The 25,399-nt window shown below is 42.5% G+C and overlaps 2 protein-coding genes across 2 annotated transcripts in view; one reads left to right on the top strand and one right to left on the bottom strand.

Moving 5' to 3' along the window:
• The first annotated feature begins 4,929 nt into the window (after positions 1–4,929).
• tpx2 (TPX2 microtubule nucleation factor) lies at positions 4,930–11,395 on the top strand. The gene is made up of 16 exons (XM_011620767.2): positions 4,930–5,057; positions 5,484–5,624; positions 6,710–6,841; positions 6,951–7,074; positions 7,354–7,416; positions 7,886–7,986; positions 8,139–8,287; positions 8,617–8,788; positions 8,867–9,005; positions 9,110–9,326; positions 9,411–9,503; positions 9,579–9,752; positions 9,825–9,977; positions 10,056–10,167; positions 10,705–10,871; positions 11,098–11,395. Exons 2-16 carry the CDS (start codon positions 5,513–5,515, stop codon positions 11,206–11,208), a joined length of 2,019 nt encoding a protein of 672 aa, XP_011619069.1. The 5' UTR covers positions 4,930–5,057; positions 5,484–5,512; the 3' UTR covers positions 11,209–11,395.
• Positions 11,396–13,573: 2,178 nt separating this feature from the next.
• The window catches only part of plod1a (procollagen-lysine, 2-oxoglutarate 5-dioxygenase 1a), a 12,169-nt gene continuing 343 nt past the window's right edge, over positions 13,574–25,399 (bottom strand). Inside the window, 18 exon segments of the mRNA NM_001099604.3 lie at positions 13,574–14,490; positions 14,908–15,033; positions 15,365–15,511; positions 15,585–15,689; positions 16,604–16,669; positions 17,726–17,839; positions 18,157–18,298; positions 18,501–18,626; positions 18,791–18,895; positions 19,545–19,666; positions 20,448–20,579; positions 20,682–20,783; positions 20,852–20,949; positions 21,584–21,647; positions 21,895–22,007; positions 22,546–22,709; positions 24,403–24,536; positions 24,732–24,823. Of these exon segments, the coding sequence (NP_001093074.2) occupies positions 14,335–14,490; positions 14,908–15,033; positions 15,365–15,511; positions 15,585–15,689; positions 16,604–16,669; positions 17,726–17,839; positions 18,157–18,298; positions 18,501–18,626; positions 18,791–18,895; positions 19,545–19,666; positions 20,448–20,579; positions 20,682–20,783; positions 20,852–20,949; positions 21,584–21,647; positions 21,895–22,007; positions 22,546–22,709; positions 24,403–24,536; positions 24,732–24,823 (2,108 nt within the window). The 3' untranslated portion in view covers positions 13,574–14,334.

Here is a 25,399-nt window from a genome sequence, read left to right as displayed (position 1 = left end):
CTCTAAAAAACTGAAAGCGGATGGGACCTTGTCTCATGGACCTGTTTTTGTCCTTAATTTTTTTATACCCGTCCACAAGAGTGTTCCACTTCCTGGCCACTTTTTCAGGACAGAAGGACTCTGAGAAGTGGCTGCTAAGTTTTTCAGATGTCTCCTTCCACAGGTTCTTCTTATTGGACCTGGCTGATTTCAGCCGTGAGTTGACTTCTTTTAAAGTCTTTGGGAGACCCCCGTCTTCTGTCTCCAGGTACTGGCGCATCAGGTCGATGAAGAACAGAGTTTGGTCCCTATTAAACCCCTCATTAGCAGGCAGGGAGGGATCTGGTGATGGGCCGGGGGTGGCAGCATTCTCCTCAAAGCTCTCCACTATCCACAAATGAGAAATAGCTTATCATTCACATTATTATTATTATTATTACTATTATTACTATTACTATTATTATTATTATTATTTTGCCTTACCTGGTGCAATGTGACTGGATTCAGCCATAACCACAGTAGATACGTCGTGTGCTACCTGAAACAAGGGGACTGGAAATGGAGTTCTTGTGCCGGGTCCCAAAAAAGACCAGCGCTGTTGTCTACTCAGACTGGAGAAAGTGAAAGCTTAATGTCACACCCTTTTCCCTCAGTAACACGTGTTCTGTTGCATTCTCAGTAGGGATATGTTCGTGAACAAATGATTTGATCATTTAAAAAATGTATTCAGAAAGTGCATCACTAGTCCAGAGAAGATTCGGAGCTACATCGTACACTGCTTTTTAACTTTTAACCATTTCTCCATAAACAGGTCATAAAAGGGTACAAAGGCGCGTTCTATTTACCTCGGAAGTCAGAAGGAGCTGTTATTGAGGACTTTTCAGCGTTCCAGTTACGAAGTCAGAAAACTCGGTGGATAAAGAGAAAAAACAAAACTCAGAACGTAGCCTATTTTCCTTTTGACGTCGTTTACAAAAAGTATGGAAGGGTGAGTGTTCTGTTACTCTTTACACTCAGCCATCTTTGAAAGCCAACTCGGGGCCAGTGGGGAATCTCCGATTTTCCCAGGAGGAAGTGCGACCCTTCGTTCCAGTTTGGACTTCCAACTTGGAACTCGGAACCCGAGACGGTTTCGGTCACATTGGAACATTTTATAGCCAACACAATTACAAATGGTGTGCTGCACAGAACATGGCGGAGAGACTGTGAAGGATGGTGACATTTCCTCAAATAAAGTTTAGGAGCTCATCTTTCTTGTCTCGAAGAATCCAAATGGTCAATGGCCATTTAAAGTGTGATACAAACTCTATTATACACCTGTCACAAGGTTTTGCATTAAAGTGACACAAAATCCACTAGAATATCCCACCTTTACACAAATGGGAGGTACAGGATGTGGGAGTGTCATTCTGTTCAGACCTATTGGGCCAGGTAGCCAAAGCCTTATTTGAATGACTAAGTACCACCACAGCGCACAATTCAGTCTTACTTTGATGATACTTAATGATGAGTCTTAACTGAATATCAGTGGGAAAACAGTGCAGATTATTGCTGAGTGGTCCCATAGCTGCCAAAAAGCTCCTAATGCAAAGATGGCTATCAACTGAGTTGTTTACCTCACCAATCAAGAATGCCAAAGCCTCCACTTTGGAGACTGCTCATGCCACGTTTGGCTGTTTAACTGTCTTGAGTTCCCATTCCTGCATCGCCATGCCCCTTCATCATCCCCAGCAGTCAGGAAACTGAAGCCCAGTGAGCTGTTGAGGCAGCTCAGATGAGGAGTCTTCAGTCGACCCATCTCTTGTGAGCGCGGTGGCCTGATAGAGTCAGTGCGCAATGCGGTGGTTTGTCTCCTGCTGGTTTACTGTGCGCTGTGTTTGAGATCAAGCTGCACGTTGTCGCTCCATAGCCTAACAGTGGGGTGGTTCATCCCACTGGAATCTCTGGGTGTTCTTGTGCTTCCATATGGTCGGCATTGTCTGCTTCTCTTGTGGTGATGTGGTGTGGTGATGGCAACTTGACATTTCATAATTAAATTTAATGCAGTGTTCCAAATGAGCAGAAGCTGTGAAGAACTTCAGATTCAGCTCCTTTATTCATCCCACATGGGGAAATTCACAGCGCAACAACAGCAAGAGCACGCAGAGAAAAAATAAAATAGAATAAAATAAAATTGGGAATATACAAAGAGGGTGTGTATATACAATAATCCAGATAAATGGATACTCAGCCCCTGTATACCTGTACATAGTACAGAGGGTGAATACAATATACATATCAGAATATATAATATTCAGATTGTGTTAGCGGGCGTTCTGTTTATTGTGCAGTCTGACAGCAGCTGGCGAAGATCTGCGATACCTCTCCTTCACACAGCGAGGGTGGAGCAGCCGCTCACTGAATGAGCTGCCCAGTGCTGTCAGGGTGTCCTGTAGGGGGTGGGACGTGTTGTTCAACATGGATGACAGCTTAGTCATCATCCTCCCGTTTCCCACCACCTCCACCGAGTCCAGGGGACATCCCAGGACAGAGCTGACCCTCCTTACCAGTCCATCTCCTCCTGTCCCTGTGCGTGATGCTACTGGACCAGCAGACTATCCCATAAAAGATGGCTGATCCCACCACAGAGTCATAGAAAGTCCTCAGGAGTGGTCCCTGCACTCCAAAAGACCTCAGTCTCCTGAGCAGGAACAGTCTGCTATTGCCCTTCTTGACAAGGGCATCTGTGTTGTGTGTCCAGTCCAGGTTATTGTTTAGGTGAACACCCAGGTACTACAGGGTAGTAGCATGTGGACTGGTTGGGCAAACTCCCATGTGTCCACCATTCCACGCTCAAAATTTTAATTCTGAGTCACACAACTGGTTTTTCTGAAGAATAAAGTGTTCTTGTCATTATTTTTATTTATTTTTTACAAAATAAATGGCAGTGATATTTATGATTCCCCTGATGTGACATGACTCAAACTGACGTTAAATCTTAAAATGGGCTATAAATAATCAAAAAGAAAAACATTTAATCATGACTAGTGAAATGGTGTGACTTCTATACATGTTAGCTTGTAAAATGTACTGCATGACTAGTTAACGTGTACAATTTTATGGGCTATAACCTGTGGCGGGCCGTGCATTTCACACCTAGGCCTTCAGTAGTGCTCCGTCTGAATCAATCCAACCGTCAATAACTATTTTATGGCTATAAAACTTCTACTGCAGGTACAGCTGCGACACACATTTAAAAAAAATCAAAAAATAACCTGATAAAATTGCAATATTATTTAGGAATATAGCAACATTTTACTCACCAAAAATCCTGATTATTTGTACACAAAATCCATCCTCCTTTCTTTCCTCAAGAAGATTTCAATTACTCTGTTGTGCAGATTATCCGTGCGTTTCAGTTCCATCAAGAAGTCCTTTTCTATTGCCATTGAAGCTAATGCTGAATGCTTGCTAGCTTCGGAGTTGCCCGACCTTGCTTAACAATGTCCAGCTTTTCTTGGAAAGTCCGTCTTGAAAATGGCTTTGACAGTAAATCTGTAACCAAATCCATTTCTTCTCCTATTTCAGCCATTGTGGGTTGACAAAACAGCTATTAAATCAACACAACAATATCTTTGCTTGTGCAGCTCGCTACAGATGCAGTTTGCTAGCTCTTGCTAGTACACTCTCTGACTATCCAATCAAAGCGTGTGAATACGCTGACGTTTCCATACGCCTGCTAGAGGGCCTTGATGTGGCCAACTCAAAATCTGATTGGTTAAAGCAACAGTTTGATCGACATTTTCTTTATGCTACAGGGCCCGCAGAACTGATTGTGAAGGCCTCCAGGCAGATTTCTTTGACCCTGGCAACAAATAGTGGCTGAAATGTGATTGGTTAAATGCTTAAATATGAAAACACATGTCTGGAAGCAGCGCAACCAGGGGGCTAGCAATGAAAGGAAGCGGACAGACCATTTGGAATTATTTAATACGTATTCATGGACAAAATATAATTAACATCAGTCTGTGATTCAGATATTTTTAGGCCAGCAGAGAAGGCCTTCCAGGCCCTGACGGCCCACCACTGGCTATAACTATTACACTACAAATGAAAAAATTTAATACACACATCATCATGTAAGAGCAGAAATGCCAGAAACAGTGAGTAGATTGGCTCTCACTTGTTGACAAATTAATAATAATTACTGCCACTTCTTAACATGTACACACAGATGTGCTTTCTTGTTTACCTGCTGCATTTCCCAAGGACACATGTTTACTTGTGAACGAGTGCAAATGAAGCAGACAGGATAATAACAAAGTTATTGTAATTAATGGTAATGTTAGTACTGTCAGGGCTGAAGAGTCAAGAGGAAGCCTTATGCTCCACCCACCTAATCACTATTTCTTGTTTCTGGTGCTTATTTTGCCTCAAACTCGTTAGCTAGAATACACTTTAAGATGCACTAGTTGACAAGTGCAATTGTAAATGGGGTTACTAGTCAACTAGTAGATATCTTAATTTTAGTAGTTTACTAGTAAAGATGGCGGCTCCATCCACTTCACTAGTAAGGGTGAAAAAGGCTTGAACCTCTTCACTAGTGAGCATCTTGGCCTTTACTGGTGGACTAGTGATCACCTCATCCTTCGCTCGTGAACATGTCAGTTCTTGCAGCTTACTAGTGAGCGGGTGTTTTTTTACATATGATATTAATGATCTATAAAAGATGCTCACTCTGCTTTCCATAGGCCTATCCATGTGGTAAGTTTAAAAAAAAATAACTGACTTAAGTAAACTAAAATAAACATGAACAAATAATAAAATCATTGCTTAAAATGGATTAACTTCACGCCAAATTAAATTTTTTTGCATCACTTCTCTCTTGAATTCAAGCCATGGGAGCTGGGGAGGAGGCGGAAACGTAGCAATGTCACGTGACCCAGACAAAGGAAGTGGACTCGTGTGAACCAATCAGCGACGGAATGCTTTAGGAGACGTTTGCTATTGGCTAGTTTAAAAAAAAAAGTAGGCGAACGATCAAGGCGTTACAAACAGGCAACATTTGATCTGCGATAGTCCGGAGAAACACTTGTACGGTAAGATTTTTTATTTTATTTTTTAAAGTCCAATATTTTACAAGCTAATAATGGCTGCGGCAGTATTTTGATGCTAATAATATATTAGCGACTATGCCAAGTGGGCAGTGTAGTGGTGAAAAGAAGTATCTTTGCATGTAAATAATCTAACGTGTGCTTTGGAAGGCAACAGAAATGTAGGTGTTTCTTTTTTGGTCAAAGGAATTGTTGCTAAATGCTGCTAAAATATAATTCTTATAACGTGTTGTGGGGAATTATTAAACTCCACACATGGGCAGCGATCACACAAGATAAGGATAGGAAACACAAAGTAGATTGATTAAAATTTTGAACTATTGCACAGTCAGAGGTGGATCGCAATTCTTTGTTCCAAAGCCGTTTTAAATTGCGGGAATTGGTCTTTCTTTTTCTTCCTCTCGTCTCAAGGCGTCGGATCTGTCGTTGGTCTGGGAATCATGGCCGAGAGCAACTTCGATGCTGACGCCGAGCTATATGAATATGATGCCCCGTCAGAAGTAGTCGACCTTAAAGAACTGCAGGATGTTGAAGGCGACGATAAGTGGTTTGGTGAGTTTTCATTCTCTCTACAGCACATCTCTTGGTGGTAGCTGGCCATTGTTGTTTTATTGGTGCTTGTGGTTGCTCCTGTTGGACATTCGAGGTGTGTTTGATAAGACTGACCACTATTTCTCCAGTCCCGCGTTTGTTTTGGTCGTCCAGTTTGAAACCTAGCTGTCAAACTGGTGGATGCTGGGGCCGCCACATTAGTCAACACGAAGTTCATTAACACACTAAAACGAGTAGTTTGTAAACGAGTCGGTAAAAAACTGCAAACGTATGTTTTCAGAGACTACTGTTAACGTAGGGAAGTGTGTCATTTAGTGCCGCGGTAGTGCCACCTGGTGGCGGGTCCATGTATCGCGCATGTGTAGGTATTTTATGTGAATCTCCCGCCACCGTGTGTGTGTGTGAGAGAGAGAGAGTGTGTGTGTGTGTGTGTGTGTGTGTGTGTGTGTGTGTGTGTGAATACAAACCTAAGATGGACAGACGTATTGCGACGCCGGAGCTCCTGTGTTCCCATCCAGCCTTTTGTTTAATGTCTGCTGTTTGTAACATTTCATTTGGCACACCATACTGGGATTGTCATTTGGAAGCCCCATTCAGGTTTTTTGGCGTGTCTTGCATGGTCATACAGAGCCATGACCTGTGTGTAATCTGCACTCACCTTTACTTTTATTATCTTGATGTTATGCTATAGTTATCATTAGTTGACCTGTGATTGCCGACCCCAAATTCCTAAATATGAGGGGGACCATTCCAGTTGGACATTACGTGTACTCTAGAGTTCTTCCTATATGAGCCAGATCTAAGTTCAAAGTTCAATCAGGACGAACTAAAATATGTTGAAAAATAATGGGCGTACCAATTGTAATTAAATCGCTTTTGTGTAACTAAATGATTTTTCTGTGCGTTTGCATCTGCCACATTCAAGATTCAAAACTGTGTTTTCCATTCCATATAGATCACTTAAATGCACAATTTACTTCAACATTAAAACTTTAATTGGTGTTTAATTTGCTTAGGTTTTACAAAATAGTAAAGATGTATTGAAACCACCCCACAAGCTGAACCTTCACCTTAATCTTTTGCAGAGGAACAGGCACTGGGTGTGGACAAGCACCTCAGTACGCCATTGAGGCCCGATCAGGTTTATACGAAAGGCGATGTGGTGGAGCTGCCCATCGCCATTGTCTGCCCACAGGTGGAGGCAGATGCAGATCCTGGTTAGTTTTCTGGAAAGCTCCATCAGCTCTGCGCTTGAACCTGTCTCAGCAGGCTCAGCTCACTACTACTAACTGTGTTTATGGACCTTTGCCTTCATCAATGTTTCAGGACCGAGCTCATCTTTGCCTGCTTTACCCAATGTGGTCACATCCTGGGGTGATGCACCCGCGAGTCAAGCTGGAACCCGCCCAAAGAGGAAGACGGCTAACTATTCGTCTGCCCAGCCTTGCAGGTACTGCCTCCATGGCTTTGTCATGACATTTGCAAACTTCCACTTGCTGTTTTTGATGGATGCATTTCACATTTCTGGGATTTCTATTTTCGCCCATTCAGTTTTGAATGTCTGCATGTGCATTTGTGTTATTTTAAAAGGGTCAATAAAGTCACATTTGTATGAATTAGCCACACAATTTTCAGTGCCTAAAACAACCAGAACCATCACTCAATTGCAACTCAAATAGGACAAAGTACAACGATTGTGCTCCTAATATTTTACCCTTTTTACTTTTAGGGTTTTTAAACGTAAATCGCAAGCCAGTGTTCCTGCTGCACCCCCGCTGAAGAAACACAAGAGGTAAGCAATGATTAATTTTACCTTTCTCAGATCTCTTGTAAATGTGTCGTTTCCAATGTCAAAGATGAGGGTGACGTTCCTCACATCCCAATCCCTTGCAGGTTATAGTTAGAATACTCTATCCTTCCCGTGTTTCCTCTTTCAATCAGGATTGGCCACACGTCCACTCTTTAAACCATCCTGTGTCCAGTAGAAAATGTACAGAAGCTGAAATTGACATCGGCAAATTAAACTGAACCAAACTTTATTTATTTAGCATCTAGCATCAAGGCTGCTTGTAGGTGCTTCACACAAGCCCTGAGTCCTGAACAAGTTAGAACCCTTTCAATAGGGAAAAATGTAGGAGTGAAATTATGATGGAACCGTACCACCTCGTTGATTTGATGTTTTTAAAAGTCTCCTTTCAACTTTACTCTGCGGTAAAGAATCCTAAAAAGTGTTTCTTATTGTGTGTAAACACACCTAATAGTTCTGAAGAAGAGGAGCTTGAACGCATCAGAAACCTCCAGAAGGAAGTGGCCCTACAACGTAAGAAGAATGAGGCCAGCTACAAAGCAGCTCTGGCTGGGAGTGAGTGGACAAATACTGTACAGATTGTTGACAAGGAAGCATCACAATTGGATCTACGTGGCTGGACTCGCGTTTTAAATGCTTATAAGGATACCTTAATGCTACGGCCCAGGTTAGTTCCCCTGCATTTATCTTTTGTACTCTCATTGTAGACCTGCTACCAGAGAAGAGAGTGCTGGCTGTAACCATCCCTAAAGAATTCCACTTCAAAACAAACAATCAGTCCAAAGACACAACTTCATCCAACACAAGCCAAAAAGAATCTGACTTTGTTCTTCAGCTCCGCAAACCCACTACATCGGTGAGCAGTTGAAAACGTCATCTTTTGCCCCTAATGCTCAAACCTCGGAGACTGTCCTTGGAGAATATCCCTACCTCAAAAACCCCATGAGAGCATAGATGATGTGAAAATACATGAAATAAGGCAGCATAAAGCAGTAGCGGTGTAAACATGAATATGTGTTCTAAAGGGGATTTGGGAAGAATACATAAACTACCTGGTTGAAAGCATAAACTGGTTGTGTTCATGCACATTCTGGTTTGTGCATTTATGAATGCTTTGTTCTCTGGCAAACCTATATGTAAAGTCGCCCCTTTTTAATAACGTGGGGGGGGGGGGCTGTTTTGAAGACTAAAACTACGAGAGGTGCCACGGTGCCCAAACCCTTCAACCTGTCAAGGGGTACAAAGCGGAAGGTGGATGAGACGTCTACTTACGTGCCGATGGCCCAGCTGATTGAGCAGTTTGAGAGACGAACTCCCGAACGTTACCACCTGCGCAGCCGCAAGAATCAAGACAAAGGTGTGTGTGATCTTCTTGATCCCGTTCTCTTTGTCTCTGGAAGACGTGACAAAATCTCTGGTTGTTGCGGAATGTCAGGGCCATCCCCGGTAAAGGGGGACCACCTGAAGCTCACCCAGCCTCACACGCCTCACCTCGTAACCAAGCAGCGTAGCAGACCCCCCACCATTAAAGGCCAGGCTGAACTGGAGGCTGAAGAGCTGAACAGACTTAAAAAGTAAGTTTTATTATCAGGTGTGAGTATATTTTTGTTTAGGCTGGTAGTAGTTGTGATATGTCTGACGTACCTTGAGTTAAAATTATATTTTGTTTTAACGACAGCTATAAATTCAAGGCCCTAGAGTTGAACAAAAAAATAATTGAAGGTGCAGAAGCTCTAAAGAAACCTCCAGTGAAGGACCCCACTGTTCCCGAAGGCTTCGAACTCCAGATTGAGAAAAGGCTCCAGAAGCGCCAGACCAGCAAACCTCTGGACGAAGAGAAACCGCATAATTTCAAGTCTCATCCTCTACCCAAAAAAATCCTGGAAGGAGTTGTAGTAAGTTTGGATTCTGGCATGCAAGGCTACTTACAAGTGTCGTTTTTCTCGATGTGTGATTGTCCAATGTTCTGTGGGCACCAGGGTTTGCCAGAGAAGAAGGTGCTGCCTCCAACGGTCCCAGAGTCTCCAGCTTTTGCCCTCAAGAAGAGGGTTCACAGGGAACCGGCAGTTGAAGTAAAGACACTTTTGTAGTGTTAATGTTGGCATTTGGTTGCCTTTAAATGATCTAAACTCTACAATGTTCGCCAGGTTAAACCACCTCCACACAAAAAGGCTCCCTCAGTCCCCCACTTTGGCCTACCGTTCCAACCCCAGTTACCACAGAACCGGCATGTAGAGGTCTGTCCATTCTCATTTGAAGAAAGAGAACAAGAAAGGAGGGTACTGAAGGAGAAGAAGTTGGAGGACAAGAGACTAGAAGAGGTAAAGACATAAAAACCCACCATCGTTGCATTTCAGAGCAGCAGGGAGTCACCAGTCACGTTGTGGTTGCAGTCGCAGGTACCCCAGTTCAAGGCCCAACTGCTGCCAAACTTCGACACCGTCGTTCTCCCAGAGAAGAAGAAGCTGGAGGCCACGAAGCCTGAGCCCTTCAGGATGCTCATAGATCAGCGCGGAGCTGTGAGGAGCACTCGGCTGGAACAGATGGTGCGACTGTGAACAGTTGGAGTCTCGCCAATAAACATTATTTTCCTTAATTTGAGTAATGCTGGTTTGAATTTGCAGGTGAATGAAGAGCAGAAGCAGTTAAAGGAAATTACCGTGTTCAAAGCCAAGCCCAACATCGTGACCCATAAGGAGCCATTCCAACCCAGGAAGGAAAGCCGCATCGCAGTGGGTAAGATGTCATTAAAATTACCTTTGAATTAAAAGCGGGTAACTATTTAAGATGGATCCAAATTGGGAAAAATGAAGAAATAACTACAAACCAACAGATATTGGTGTTCTATGGTTTCTCTCCTGCTAACTGTATTTTAACTGTAAATTTACACTTAAAAACTTCCCTGCTGCAGTTAATATAGCTTGAACTAGTTTGGGGATTGTGCTGCTCTGCATTTGTGCACAACACATTATTTAAGGACATTTCTGTCCATTAACTTTAATCTGTATTGTCCAAGATTTGCATGTATTTTAAAGGTGCTTATATCCTATTAAAAATGAGAGTGGAGATCAGCTTTTTCCATTATGCACAGCCACACATTTTTATTTGTTGGTTTGTGATGAGCCGTTAAATTACTACAGTTTAGAAAAATCAATGCACATGTAGGGGAATATGGCAGCTCATGTCGAAGGTTTATTGCTGCTTCTTTAGTTGTATTGTATCATTATTAATTAACCGAATGTCGTCGTCGTCTTGCCTCGTTTTTTGCTGCAGTACCAGATGCCTTTGAGCTGTCGACAGAGCGACGGGCCAGAGACAGGCAAGAATATGAGCGGACAGCCATGGAGAAGGAGGCCATTAGGGCCATGATGGAAGAGGAGCACAAGCGAGAGGAGGAGCAGAGGGAGAAAGAGGAGATCGCTCGACTGCGACAAGAACAGGTGAGCTCAATGCTTCTGCATCTTTTATTCATTGTATTGTTGTTGTGGCCATTTAACTTTGCCTTGATGCTCTTATCTTGCTGTCTTTCAAATTTTTTAGCCTTTCATGTTCTTCATCCGATGAATAGAAAAGTTTATTCAGCACTGCTACTCATCCCAGTCACGCTTTTATTCCCGTACCATGATGAATGTTGATCGTGTGTGCTTGTCTCGAATATTTCTGCAGGTTCACAAGGCCCAGCCAGTCAAGCATTACAAGCCCGTCTCTCTGAAGAAGAGTGAAGTCCCACTCACGGTTCCCCAGTCTCCTAACTTCAGCGACCGTTTCCGCTTGTAATCTAGTTGCCCACCCCCCCGGGGGAACACCCAGATTTCTATAACTGCTTTTAATTTTTTTCTTTTTGGGTGAATAAATGTGATGATACTTTTGGTTTGAAAGTAATGCACCATTGTTCTCTCCCTCTTCAAGTTTTAACTATTACCAGTTCTCTTTTCTGTTTTTAAAATAAAAGTTATAAAAGGAATAATGTCTACAGTGTGTATGTACTGTAAACTCTGTTATATATGACTTTCTGTAGCCATCCCGTACATATATAAATACATACATCATACATAGATAATGAGAGTAATAAATTACTGAGCACGACACAGACCTGAGTGTTGTGATTTGTTTTTTTGTGATTGGGATTAAAGGGACAGCACTAGACTGGTTTAGATCATATTTATCTGATAGATACCAGTTTGCTCATGTCCATGGTGTTCCCTCCTCATACAGTAGGGTTAGCCATGGAGTTCCACAAGGTTCTGTACTTGGACCAATCCTCTTCACCTTGTACATGCTTCCCTTAGGGAACATTATTCGGCAGCATGGGATACATTTTCATTGTTATGCTGATGACACTCAGCTTTATTTATCCATGAAACCAGAGGAGACAGAGAAGTTAGTGAAGCTCCAGACCTGTTTTAAAGACATAAAGTCCTGGATTTTTTCAAATTTCCTCCTCCTTAACTCTGGAAATACTGAGGTCATGGTGTTTGGTCCTCAACCTAGATAGATTAGATCACATGATCACTCTAGATCAGGGGTCGGCAACCCAAAATGTTGAAAGAGCCACATTGGACCAAAAAAAACAAAAACCAAATCTGTCTGGAGCCGCAATAAATTAAAGCCTTATAAAAACCTTATTATGAAGGCAACACATGTTGTAAGTGTCTATATTAGCCTATTTTTAAAATAATCAGTAGGCTACGAATACATAATGAGCAATCATGATTAAATGTTTGTTTTCCCTGCAGCATCCTGGAGAGAATGATGCACCACGTGACCACTCTGCTGCACGATGGTGCTTTAACTTCCATTATAATGAGATCTTGAAATTAAATACTTATTATACACATTTTTACAGCATTGGAAAACTTGAAGAATGTTTGTTGTGTTTTTCCTCCTACAGAAATTATATTAAAACAAAACATATATTCACACCATCTTTTTACATTTTTATATTTTGAAAAAGCTCCAGGGAGCCACTAGGGCGGCGCTAAAGAGCCACACGCGGCTCCAGAGCCGCGGGTTGCCGACCACTGCTCTAGATGGTATCTCATTAACATCTAGTCTCTCTGTGAGGAATCTAGGAGTAACCTTTGACCAAAATCTCTCCTTCAACTCACACATTAAAACAGTCTCTAGAAGTGCCTTTTTTCACCTGAGGAACATCACAAAGATCAGGAAGCTACCGATGCTGAAAAGTTAGTCCATGCATTTGTTACTTCCAGGCTGCACTATTGTAATTCTTTATTATCAAACAACTCTTTAAGAAGCCTCCAGTTGATCCAAAATGCTGCAGCCAGAGTTCTGACAGGTATTGACAAAAGAGATCACATAACTCCTGTACTGGCGTCTCTTCATTGGCTGCCCGTTAAATTTAGAATAATTTTTAAAACCCTTCTTTTGAACTACAAGGTCCTCAGAGGCCTAGCTCCATCCTACCTGGAGGAGCTAGTGATACCTTATCAGCCCAATAGACCGCTCCGCTCTCAGAATGCTGGTCTACTTGTGGTTCCCAGAGTTTCTAGGAGTAGAATGGGGGGCCGAGCATTTAGCTACCAGGCCCCCCTGCTATGGAACCAGCTCCCTGTCCAGGTACGGGAGGCTGACTCTATTGCTACTTTTAAGATCAGGCTTAAAACCTTCCTCTTTGAAAAAGCTTATTGTTACTAATTCAGTAGTTCCAGTTACTATCATAGACAGACAAATTATCATACTTAGGGGGTCGTCTAATCATTAGGTCACATCTTAGTTATGCTGTTATAGGCCAAGGCTGCCGGGGTCCTGAACATGATCACCTGGCCTCTGTCACCCCACTGGGTCATGGTTTCCTCTCCTCTCCTCTCCCTCTCTCTCTCTCTACCCAGCCGGCCATCAGCAGGAGGGTCCCCTTATATGAGCCTGGTCCTGCTCAAGGTTTCTTCCTGTTAAAGGGGAGTTTTTCCTTGCCACTGTTGCTTGTCTGGGGTTAGGCCCTGGGATTCTGGAAAGTGCCTTGAAACTATTTTGACTGTAAAAGACGCTATATAAATAACGATTGATTTAATCCAGGTACATCAAATTATTTCATTATATGGGAGTTTAAATCTTAATACTGAGTAAATGCAGCAGGTAGACTTTGTTTTCACTGGATGTATTCAAAAACAAGACATTTTAATGGGGTTTAAAATTTTATTCAAGTTCTTTCCAAAAATAAATGGTAACAATTTCCATCTGTGTTTGTGCACTTCTATGGAAACAAAGTTGGATATTATCAGCAACTGCAGGAAAGGCCGGGATTAAAACTCTGGATATAAAGTGTTGTTTCTTTATTAAAACATACAAAAATAAATAAGACAAACTGAAAAGGTTTTGGAGTTATGGACCCAAAGGAAAGAAGGAAAGTGGAACTTGAACAAGAGTCATGAGTGATTTCCCAAGACGACACCTGATGCAAATGCATGGAGATCCAGTTGGTTGTGGTTTCACAGCACCAAGTCCAAACACGAGGAGGCTTGCACCGACCCAACAGGTGCTGTTGTGGTCGTCACGGTTACCGCCCCTATCTTGATAACAGAAACATTCTCTTGTAGATTGCGCATTTCACCCACCACGTGAGCAAAATATGACTGATGCTGTTGGAGGTCTCGGGAAGCTGTTTCATGTTCCTGTGGTAGACTGAAGGACTGAATCATTTCTCGGGTCGGTTCTATTTAATCTGTTTTCATTGGTTCTTTGTGTTCTGACGCCCCCCTTGCTTATCGAGCATTAGTAGTCAGAAATTCACAATCCCTTTTTAGATAAGACAAATGTCATTAACAGAAACTACAAAAGCGTTAAGACAAACAACCGTGTCGCCTAACTGCTGCCTCGGCTTTGGATGCGGACAAGTTCTGTGTGGTCCGGGTTAACTTCCCGTATCCTACATCCTGGGGGGGTTTATGGATCTATGAAAGACACTGAGATGTAGCGGACACCGGCTGTGGTTGGCAACCCCTCATGGTAGTGAGTGAGGCGACCTGGGTGCATAAGGGCCCAGCCTTTGCGGGGAGCTTCAACGGAGCAGTTGTACCGTAGGAACCTGCATCCACCGCCCTGCGATAACAGTGATAATAACAGTGTTTCATACACAAGCTCACTTTTGCACTATTAGCTCTACATGTAATGAGAACAAAACAATCAGCCTATAAAAGTAAAATCTAATATTTTGAAAAATAACTGCATAAACCAGGTGTGTCTAAATCCAGTCCCCGAGGGCTGCATCCGAGCCGGGTTTTCTCTCCGACCAGGTACACCTCCTTTCACCTTGTGCTCCCTGGAGGAAACAATTTCTGCCAGGTCGGACAGAAAACCCAGCTGGTCCCTGGAGGACTGGGCACTGAAAATGTTTTAAAATGACACCTCTTCTATGAATGGAGGCCCAACTGCTGTACTACATAAATATAATACAAACGCCAAGATTGAACCCTGACTCAGCTGCTGAAAATGCCAACACCCTCTGAATACACTCACCTGATAATCAAGGCCCACTTGATTGAGTGCAATGTTTATCGTAAAGGTAGAGGCATCGTGGTGAGGTCTCAAAAAGGGCTGCTCGTCGGGCTTATATCTCACTACAAAGGCCAAGTCAAACTGAGCCTGTAACAAGAGAGAAAGGTCAATCCTGATGTCCTGATTAGTGCTACAATGAGTGTAGAATAAAGAACAGACAAGAAGTCGCTCTCCTAAATCAATAAGACAGCTTTGGGCCTAAAATAGATTTGGAAATGAAACTTTCAAAATCAGATTTGAAACAGACACATTCCGAAACATGGGGCAAGCACATACACAACTGCCATGACTGCTAATAATAACAATAAAAAAAACCCACAGACAGATATTCAATAACCGTGTCTGGAACGAGCGTGTTTATTAGAGCAAACAATATTTCTTCTGCTCACTGGTGCTGTGATGCTAAAAATGTCTTTACCTTGGTGTAGTAGCCGGGATACATTTTTTCCGTTATAGGTGCGATGTATTCCAGTAAGAATTTGTGCCATTCCTTCTCAAAATTGACTTGATTCATGTGGATATCAATTGTGGGAACATTCTCGTACCCTCCTTGGATTCTGGGGTCCTGAGGGGCATGAAAACATTATGTTTTATCCCTGTTTTATCTCCCTGTCTCTCTCTCTCACACACCCTCATACCGTATTGGCTCCTCCTGACCAGCGCCCAAAGTTTTCCATTTCTTCAACGATGTGGTCACAAGCTTCGTCAGTGAAAATTGGGAACCAATATACATCCGGACAAGGCTAGGGGACAGCCAACAGGACACAAACAGTGTTAATACCATGGAACATACAGAAGATATGAAATTCTGTGTAAAAACCTGGGGTTTATCCCCATTTAAAATCAGATCAGGTGTACAAGAATATGGTTAACGCTATTCAGACATTTAGTTTGGTTACTTCCTGCCTGTATCTCTTTATAAAGATGTCTGAGGCCACCATAATGCAGCATATGTGTCTGGTAAGGGTCCAGGAAATAGTCTACAGGTGGAGAACATTCAAAACAACCTGCATCAGGTCCACCTCTGATTACCCCAGCAAGTTCAGCCTGAGCCCGTGTTGCTGTCCCATCTAGGAGCCATGGTTGACCTATTGTCTCCATCACAGCTACACCTGCAGCAGCTGAGTCACCTACAGACCTTCTGAAGCAGCTGTCTTCTGTTGTTGGAGTCAGATCGTTCCGACAGCCCGATCAGCAAATCGCCGATCGAGACTTCTAGTAAACTTTTTGGCAGTTTTCCTCAACTGTTCTTGTTTGTCCTTCTCCAGGCCACTGCGTCACCTCTCCTGGAAGAAGCCGTTTCCCGTGTACGGCCAGTCTGTTCTGACCTCTTCCTTTTTGTGATTTTTAATAAACGTTTTTAGAACCCGTCTCTGCTTCCTGTCTGCATCCTAACACTCTGTTGGCTACTGTTGGTGTGCAAGAGGGTCCCTCTAGCCTCAGAGGCAAGTTTGGACCAACTGGTCAAGGTTCAGAGACAGTAACGAAAGTAATGAACACCTGATCCAGAGAGCTCAGAACCTGAGACTGAGCTGATGGGGCTATAAATGTCCTTGTGCGGACCAGCCGGAGCCTGACTGGCTTCCCTCGACACGCTGAGATTTATATTAGCCTTATTTGGAGCAACTCATTTTCCGTCACAACTGTTGCTACTCACAGTTTCAATGAGGTGGTCCTTCATGATATGGGTGTAGTTCGGGTGAATGTAGCGCTCCTGCCAGTCCTGGAAAACACAAATCAGATGATTTTGTAGCACACCTTGTCTCACATTGATAGCTTTATCTAATAACAATGCATTTTTGCTTTGACTGAGAAGATATTAATGACCAGGTTAATACTAAACAGAGAAAGAGAAAAAGAACAGAGTGACGCAAACAAATTGCATTTTGATGCAATAATGATCCCGTTACACCGAACATGTGTGTAAGTTATTTGTACAGAGTATTTGTGTTGATTTTGTGACCTGGGAATGAGCTCAGCAGATGTTTTAAAAGTATGTACGTCTTCATTTAAAACATGTGTGCTCATTTTCAAATGAACATTTAAAGTTGCTTAACGATTAAAAGCAAAGCAATCTCAGCTAGAGCAAGGTCCCCCCCTTTTGGTATAAGTGATGAATTATCATACTTAGAAGTTAGTCATCATAAAGTGTCACCTGTGGGATGCATTGTGTGTGCCTTTCACATATTCAGAATGATTATTAAAAAAATATTGCAGCACTCTTCTTCTAAATGCTGTAACCATGACCCAAAGACGAGTGTGTAAAGGAGATGGTAAAGGAAATGTAGCACATTGAGAGGCAGTGCTGGTTCATATCACAAAAGGCTTGCTTATGCAAGAACAGGTTTTCAGAGTGAAGCTGACGTTGCGGCGTGTAGGACCCCTGAACATGTCGAGTCATGCTCGGCACAGGAATGAAAGCAGGAGCTCCTCTCATTGCTAAGTAGGAACCAATTCTATTCATGCTCTTAAAATGTCAAAAATGTGCGACAAGAAGCTCTATATTTTGTGATCCATCATCCAGAAGACGGTATCACAGGCAGCAACAGGCAGCAGAGTTTGTTTGAAATGTTCGATTAATGAATGGTATGTGGAGATTGATGATTTTCAGCACATTGTCCAGCATGTTTGACTTGTTTGAGGACTTGTGTAATGATGCGGCTGCTACTTTCTCAGATTTCTATGTTAAGAGCTCAGTTATCTCAGACAAATAAGCTCACGTGGATCTTGTCCACAGTCCCGCAAAAGCTTTTTGTTGCAGACATTTCCTCAGTCTTACCAGGGGGTTTTCAAAGATCTGCCACAGGTCATTATGAAGATGCCCAGTCTGGTAGTTTTCTGTCGACAGGATGTGGCCAAAAGTGTGCAAGTTGGTTACATACATGAAAATTCCCTGGAAGATAGATTCACATCGTTCATGTTTGACCCCGTTCCTACGTCAAACGCGTTAATACAATACAGAGAAAGCATGCAGAGGAAGAGCCAGTGGCTCCAGAATTTATGCTCTTATTTTCTCATAAATATACTTATGTGATATTAACAATTTGTTGGAACATTCTTTCTTAACTGATGTGTTTCCTATAATACCACACATCCCTAAACTATAGGGTTAGGACTAGTGTTAACCTAACCTAAATATATGGTGTCAGGTTAGGTGAACCTCATTTATTTGTATGTATTTTGTATACATTTGTGTGATTTTCCTCTTACCTTGCTGCGGATATTGTGGCAGAATGCCATGTCAGGGTCTAAGATGTGCGAGTTAAAGAGCTCAAAGTCTGTGAGCTCTGATCGAAGAAGGCCGCCCTTCAGGAGGTACACATTGGACACATATGGGACGTTCCACACCCCCCTGGTGATCACGACAGTGCTTAGACATGAAGCTTTATCTTCAATTAAGTGACAAACCACAGATACATAACCGCTCATCCCGCCTTCAGTTCAGCATCTTTACACCTGTATTATCCCTTTTCTACATCCTTTCTGTACAACATCAAACTTGAATTATTTTGTTGCTATAAACGTGTTAACAAAACAAAGCTTGACCAACTTACACTCTGCGTCTTTGAACTATGTCCACGTAGTCCTCCGATCTGGCGTAGTAGCCGTCGGGACTCAGGGCACCCCAGAAGTTGCTCCACAATCGACCAGTACGAGTTATCATTGGTGCCACAATAGGACTATAAAATAACAGGAGAACATATAAAATACTGAGACAGTATAAGGGTGTCACTATTCTTTATCTGGCCACGTGCAGCCAGTATGAGACCGTGCATGTAAAAGCCTCCCAGCTGCATCATCATCCTGGCCTTGATCATTATTAATCATTGTTAATTATACTTGCAGATTGTGTTCAATGAGAATTTTGAGCGCGTTCTCATTCTTTAAGACCACATCAATGTCCACGCTGAAGAAATAGTCACAGTTCTGGTCCTGGCGACACATATCACTGAAAGACAGGAAACACACTGAGAGGTAACCACGATATGGGATATTTAGAGAGATCTTAAACCAGGGATGGGCAAATCCAGTCCTCTATGGCCGGATTCAAACTGGGTTTTCCATCCTACAATGCTTTCACCTAGTAGGGCACAGAACCCGGCCTGAATCCGGCTCTGGTCCAGGACTAGACTGCCCATCCCTGTCTGAAACATACACAAACTTTAGGAACGTATGTCACGATACAATCACTCTACACAAGACACAGGGGCATATACAGTATGTTGTTGTTTTTCATTTAGCAACATGGAAACTAGAAATGCAAATATCAGTTCAAACACTGTAAACATGTGTTTTTCTGTTATCTTTCACCACTCAAAGCATCAACCACCACCTCGCAGGCTGCCTCCTTCCCGTCAGGAGACGTAGCCTGTCATGTAAACACAGTCTCAAGAGCAATTTATGGTTCTTCATGCTACACGTGGGCATCGTGGACATCGATATGTAGGCAAGCTCGGGTGTGCCGTCTTTGTCCATACTGACAAATCCATCAGAATTGCATTGAATCCAAATAAAAAGCACTATTGTAAGTTATTTATAGTACATGTGTGCATACATCGACCATGTAAATGATAGTTTATATTGCAATTTGAACGTACAAGGCTAGATTGCGCGAAGTAACTCCATCCATTGCCTCTTCAGGCCCGAGCAACTCGACCGCTCGATAAAGATTTCTGTGTTCCTGCAGGAAAGAGTTGACGTGCTGCTCGTGATGAGCTTCCTGCAGCCAAACAAAAAAGATATGCAGAGATTCTGAGTGATCACGGAATTGTTAATAAATAGACAATTGATTCCTTTCTTCAGCTGTAATTTTATCAGTCAAGCATATAGACATTATGAGGCTTGTGATTTTAACTGTAGAATTTAACTCTTTTGGAGATTCATGGTTCTAACTAGAAGCATCTAAGTAGAATCTAGAAGTTCTAATTCCATCTCTAATCATAAAAATCCAGCTTTCCTGTGTAACTTTAGCCTTTCCAACTTTATAATTGCCTAATTACTCTGCGTGTATCGACAGTATTTCTTGATGGAAACCCAGAAGAGACATCTTGTTGGCCAGTTTCTCAGTATTTTGATTTTAAGAATCGACCAAAAAGGTGCTAGAAAGTGAAATAAGCTGCTAATAATTTGAAACACTGCAAGACCAGTTTGAGTCAGACTCCAGGTCAAATGTGGAGGCTACGATTCTTTCATTGTTGTGATCTAATGTCTCCCACCGGTGTCTCATTCCTCCCTCTCTATGTCTCCTTGGTTTTCCCTCCCTAGTGTATAGAATCATTGTCAGAACTCACCAATTCCATTGGTGTTCCCAGTGTTTCACTGCTTGGATTACTCACAAACATAAGGTGTGTTTGGGATTTTGGAAACTTTCAAAGGGCAGCAAGATGCTAACATACGAGTTCAACTTCAGGCTTTTGATTAAGTTTAAGTGAACTTTGCTGCAACACTAAAACAAAACAACAACACTTGAACAAAGCTTAGATAGCAAATGCTCTAAATACCTTGTTAAAAATCAACAACTTGAGCATGTTCTTGGGATACTGGAGCTTTAGAAGTCGCTCAAAGAAGACTGAAACAAATGGAGTGGGCCGCTCAATGAAGATACCGATCACCACTAGCGGGTATTCACTCTCCTGTTGCACAAAACAAACAGCACATTCCGGGTCAGCTCAGGGATTCCCAGTCAGGAAACACATATGAGATGAGTGAGGAAAGAACAGCTGCTGGGAACAGACCTGAAGAGCAGTGAGCGGCTGGAATTCCTCATGACAGACTGTACATCCGGTCTCAAAGGTCCAAGCATTGGGGATATAGTTTCCCAAGTAGTTGACCTGGAGCTAGAGCGCACATTATTAAATTTATAATTCATCGGTGTTCATCGATTATCTTGGCACTGAGACGGTACCTTGGTGGGTCCGTTCCCATGAATGATGACAGGCAGGGTATCGTGCAGCAAGTTTCTAGCTCGTACTCTTCCATCCTCAAATTTTAGCACCACCTCATCTGTAAACACAAAAATGTCAGTTTTTTCCCCCAGATTGGTTTGGATATCCCTCCCAGCAGGTGCTTCCTTTGTGAATATGTTAAAAAAAAAACATTTAACATGTCCTCAGAGTTCTAACCAAGCTTTCTGCCCATTGAAATGCAACTTTATTTATATCCATCAATAAAAGACTTGGTAAATAAAACAATAATTTCAACCCTTTCAGAAATCTGCTCTGACCAGGTTACGATGATATGGACATTATATTGGGTTGGAAAAAGACACTTTTTGAAATCAGGTTATTCAAAGTGTTTGGGAAGCCAGATGTTTTGATGGGTTTATGAACAGAAACACTGTTTAGGACACCTCACAGAGAGCCCCAGGACACAATTAATTTAATTCAATGAAAACCTGATTGTTGTGAGGTTTTGATGCAAAAAAAACCCATGAAGATGTTTAATTTTGCCGGGTCAGAGGGACAAAAGAGCTGCAGCAGAGACGGCAGAAGGGGAACTAAATGCTGCGTGAGTGAGGTCAAGGCCTATGTTGCTCAAGAAACGATGGTGAAATAACATTTTAGCACCCATTCTGGTGTATATTGGAGCATTTACACACAAGCTTTTAATGTGTGGGTCAGAAGTTCTGTGTACTCACCAAGAGATCCAAGAAGGTTCTGGAACAATCTGCATTTGCTGTCCAGTGTGATGTTTATAGATTTCTGAAATATGGAAATTATTATTGTTATTTTAATCCTAACAAAGCTTTTGAAATTCAGAAGAAACACATTTGAGTTCCTATTTAGTAGCTTATATGGCTGATTATAATTATTTTGACATATTTCTTTCCTATTTGTAAGAATTGATGTCAGCAGCAAATATTCCATTAAAAGAAAGTAGATGTTTAGTTGAATGTCTGAGTCAAACCAAACCAAATGCAGGTCAACAGAAAAAGGGGAAGGTCGTTACTCTTTTCGCCGCATCGATGTAAATCCTGGTGAAGAACAGCTGGTCGCTGTCGTCGTCCTCTCCCGACCACTCAGCAACCATCTCTCTGACATTAGCCAAATAACCAATGAAACCTGGTATCAGAAAATAAACGGTGGACAGGAAAGAAAGTGAGTTCATCAAACATTTAATTTCCATATTTAAGAAATATTACTCTTTCCGTCCACCCTCCAAAAGAGGAATAAAGTGTTCTGTAACAATGACGATGATGAGCTGGATTTGGCATTGGTGCAGCTCTGGGTGCCTCATAAGAACCTGCTGTTTCTAAAATGCACAAGTAACAAAAAGTTCCAGCACACAGGTAGAAGATCATAGGGGGGAACTGTTATAGGCAATTAGGAGCCAACGGCTCCTTTTAACGAGGCTGGTGGAAAAAAGTCTCTTGCTCTGAAGTGACTGCGGTAAACATCCTGTTGCTTTGCTTACTAAAGCTAATTTGTACACTATGTCTGAGCTAAGGCTCCACACAAGGAGTTTTCTTGTAAACAATGTTAAGAAGGTCATTAAAGTTTGAATCTGTAGGTCTCAAATATGCACAATTGCATTTTTTAATTTACACTTTCAGATAAAGGGTAAAACCGTAATAGCAGCTGCTAAAGAAGGGAGACCTACCCCCTGAGCCGAGGAACCTGTTGCCCTCCCTGACATGGGGGTATTTGTCCTCCAAATGTCTGTCAGGCCAAATAAGGCTCTCGGACGAGAAGACCACCTTGTGTCTGGCCTGCTGGAACTTCTTCAACAGCTCTTTAGGACCCGAGGCGAAAACCACATCGTAACTGTGGGTTAAGGAAGAGAAAAAGCAAAGGTTGCTGTAACGCGCAGGTCAGTGGCGTGATTAAAACGTGTGTTGGTGTCCACTTTACAGGACGGGAACATCCGTTACTGAATCAGTTAATGCGTTACTGATAACAGAACGCCATATTTGTGTTTGTTCGGGTATGTCAGCAATGCTGATATCATGATAAGGTCATAATTACATTAAACATTTTGTATCTCACCCCAACTAATACTGACTCAGCTGTCAGGCTGAGGAACCAAAACAGATCCTCTTTAATCACCATGCATCATGGGTGACCACTGAACTTTTGACCTTTGGACATTTCCCTAACTTGCGCCGAAGTCTTAGGTCTATGCTTGACGAGCGGAGACCTGTCAGCAGTCCGACCAAGCACAAACTCAAACCTTGACTTGAAGGAAAGAGGTACAGGGGCGTCCCCTTTCAGAATGCTGCTGGCTGAGGCTCTAAAAAGCAAAGACCAGGTGTGAAACCCTGAAGGTCTGACCTTCAGGGTTTCAGCACACATTCATCCCCAGAACAGCCTTCTGTCAGCTTCTAGAAAGATCCAGGATTAGGGGTTTCCTGTCTCAAGACTGCGGTGGTGTTAGACGGCCCCAAAAGAGGATTAAACAGTTGCAACTCGTTCGAAATGTTGCAAGTCAGGAACAGAGACACAGAATTCCGCTCTACAGGTGGGGAAACAGACCTTAAATCAGCGCCAAATGGGAACATTTGATTAAATTCCTACAATTATCAGTCTTTCAGTTGCTTTCATATTCCTCAGTCCAGGACCTCTGGACTGATCCCCTCCCAGAGAGGCAGGAAATGACCTTTAATATTTAGCATTCTATCGGGACGACGGTAAAAGGAGCTGAAAGTGGTTCTAAAAGAAAAGAGCAAGATGCATGTTTCAGCCTTCTGGCCTAGAAGACTAGCAAAGAGGAGACGTTAAGTGTTTCCTGGGTTGTTTTTAGGTGGGATAACAAATCTAATCTAGAGATTTGGGCAGGGTCCTCTAATTTCTTTAGAATTACTTCGGAGTTAAGATTTTAGAAATTGTTTATTCTTTTGGTTTTCATGGATGATTGTCCTCACCCCTGTGGTTACCCTGACATCTGCCATTGGTTATATAAATGCCACTTTGCTTCCCCACCATAAATTCTAGCTACCCCACAGAGAAGCCGAATCTACCCTCATGCACGCTCACAACATACAGTAATGCTGCTCTTGCCACTCCAGGATATTTACCTATTATATTAACTAGTCTTTTCCATCAATCCCTAAGAAAGACAGCACAGTTCTGCAGGGATGCACAGGACATCTGGCCCTGGTTGCATCACGCTGAGCTCTGGTGACAGAGACGTGCAAATTCCTGAACGTTTGAACCAAACTCTGCAGCAGTGGCAGCATCTCAGCCCACAAGCTGCAAAGCTTTACAAGGTGAAAGTGGATCTGTTTGGCTCTGCTGAGATGACCTCCTCCCCCCTGCAGCTCTTCTTTGTCGTGAAAGTGTCATTAAAGCGTCACCTGTGCACAGTGCTGCTCTTAGTTGGGTGAACACCAACCAGCTCATAAAGGAAGAGGTTGCTAAACACAAGTCCAAATGTCCTAAATCCTAGACTCGTAAAGATCCAAGCAATAGTCCTGACACCTCCTTACTTCACGCAGCCCCTCTGGTGGAATCACGCTACCTGTCAGTGAAGAGAATGATTTTGTCCTGATTCTTCATCTCCTCTAGAGCTGATTTCAGGAGTCTCACTTTCTGGCCTCCTCCTGGAGCTCCCATATAGTTGCCTCCAATCCACTTTTCATCACGTCCAACAACCTTAAGGTTGTAGAGATGTTGAAGTAGAGATGTTGAAATGAAGCAGCAAGATTTAGGGCACATTTCATTGAATAAAATAAGTGTGCATTTATAATTTATTAAACTAATGACTTTTACAGGACTGGAAGCCACAGACAAGTCTATGACTGGGATGCGTTTTCTATTAAAGACAATGATTAACACAGCTTTTCTTACCTTGACAGTGTAGTTAAAATGTTTTGCCGACCTCAAGAAACGCCTGAAGCCATCGGTATCTTTGGTTGCTACTGTTACCACCAGAAGTTTCTCTGAAAGACACAGTGGGGAATTCACAATGTTACGCTGGTTCCTTTTACTCGAGTAACAAAAGGATACTGTTAGAATACTGACACCACGTTCGATTTAAATCATAATTTACTGTTGGGACGATGTTGGCGGTTGTGCACGTAGGTAGACAACACTAACAAAGATTTAATCACAGATTAAACAAGATCTCAAATCTTACAGAAGAAATCACAATACATTGCATAAACGTTCATGTATTCCAAAATAACAGAAGTAAATAATCTTTTAACAAAAATATCATTTGCTTTAAATTTGTTTTTCATCTCATGACAACTTTTGAATACAAATGCACTTAGTCTTAGACGGTGAACAGAAAGCTGGGGCGCCATTGTGCACTTTAATAAAAATAACCAGCTAATATTGCCTGGCAGCATTAATTTCTGCTCTTTGCACGCTGCATGTGGACTCAGCCCCCCCGGGAGCACCGACAGGAGCCGGGAGGAGCAGGGCCGTCCACGTCAGCGGCTGCACGACCGCCTCGGCACCAAAAATCGTAAACTATGTAAAAAAAAATAAATAAAAAAAATCTCCCAATCTGT

The sequence above is a fragment of the Takifugu rubripes genome, chromosome 3 (genome assembly GCF_901000725.2).
Source record: "Takifugu rubripes chromosome 3, fTakRub1.2, whole genome shotgun sequence".
Lineage (NCBI taxonomy): Eukaryota > Metazoa > Chordata > Actinopteri > Tetraodontiformes > Tetraodontidae > Takifugu > Takifugu rubripes.
The sequence above is the reverse complement of the archived record's forward strand: the minus strand, read 5'-3'. Positions and strand labels throughout refer to the sequence as shown.

Coding starts and splice junctions, on each gene's coding strand:
- tpx2 (XM_011620767.2), top strand. CDS start 5,513: ATGGCCGAGAGCAACTTCGATGCTGACGCCGAGCTATATGAATATGAT. Junction 6,842..6,950: donor GGAGGCAGATGCAGATCCTG/GTTAGTTTTCTG, acceptor TCAATGTTTCAG/GACCGAGCTCATCTTTGCCT. Junction 10,168..10,704: donor GGAAAGCCGCATCGCAGTGG/GTAAGATGTCAT, acceptor TTTTTGCTGCAG/TACCAGATGCCTTTGAGCTG.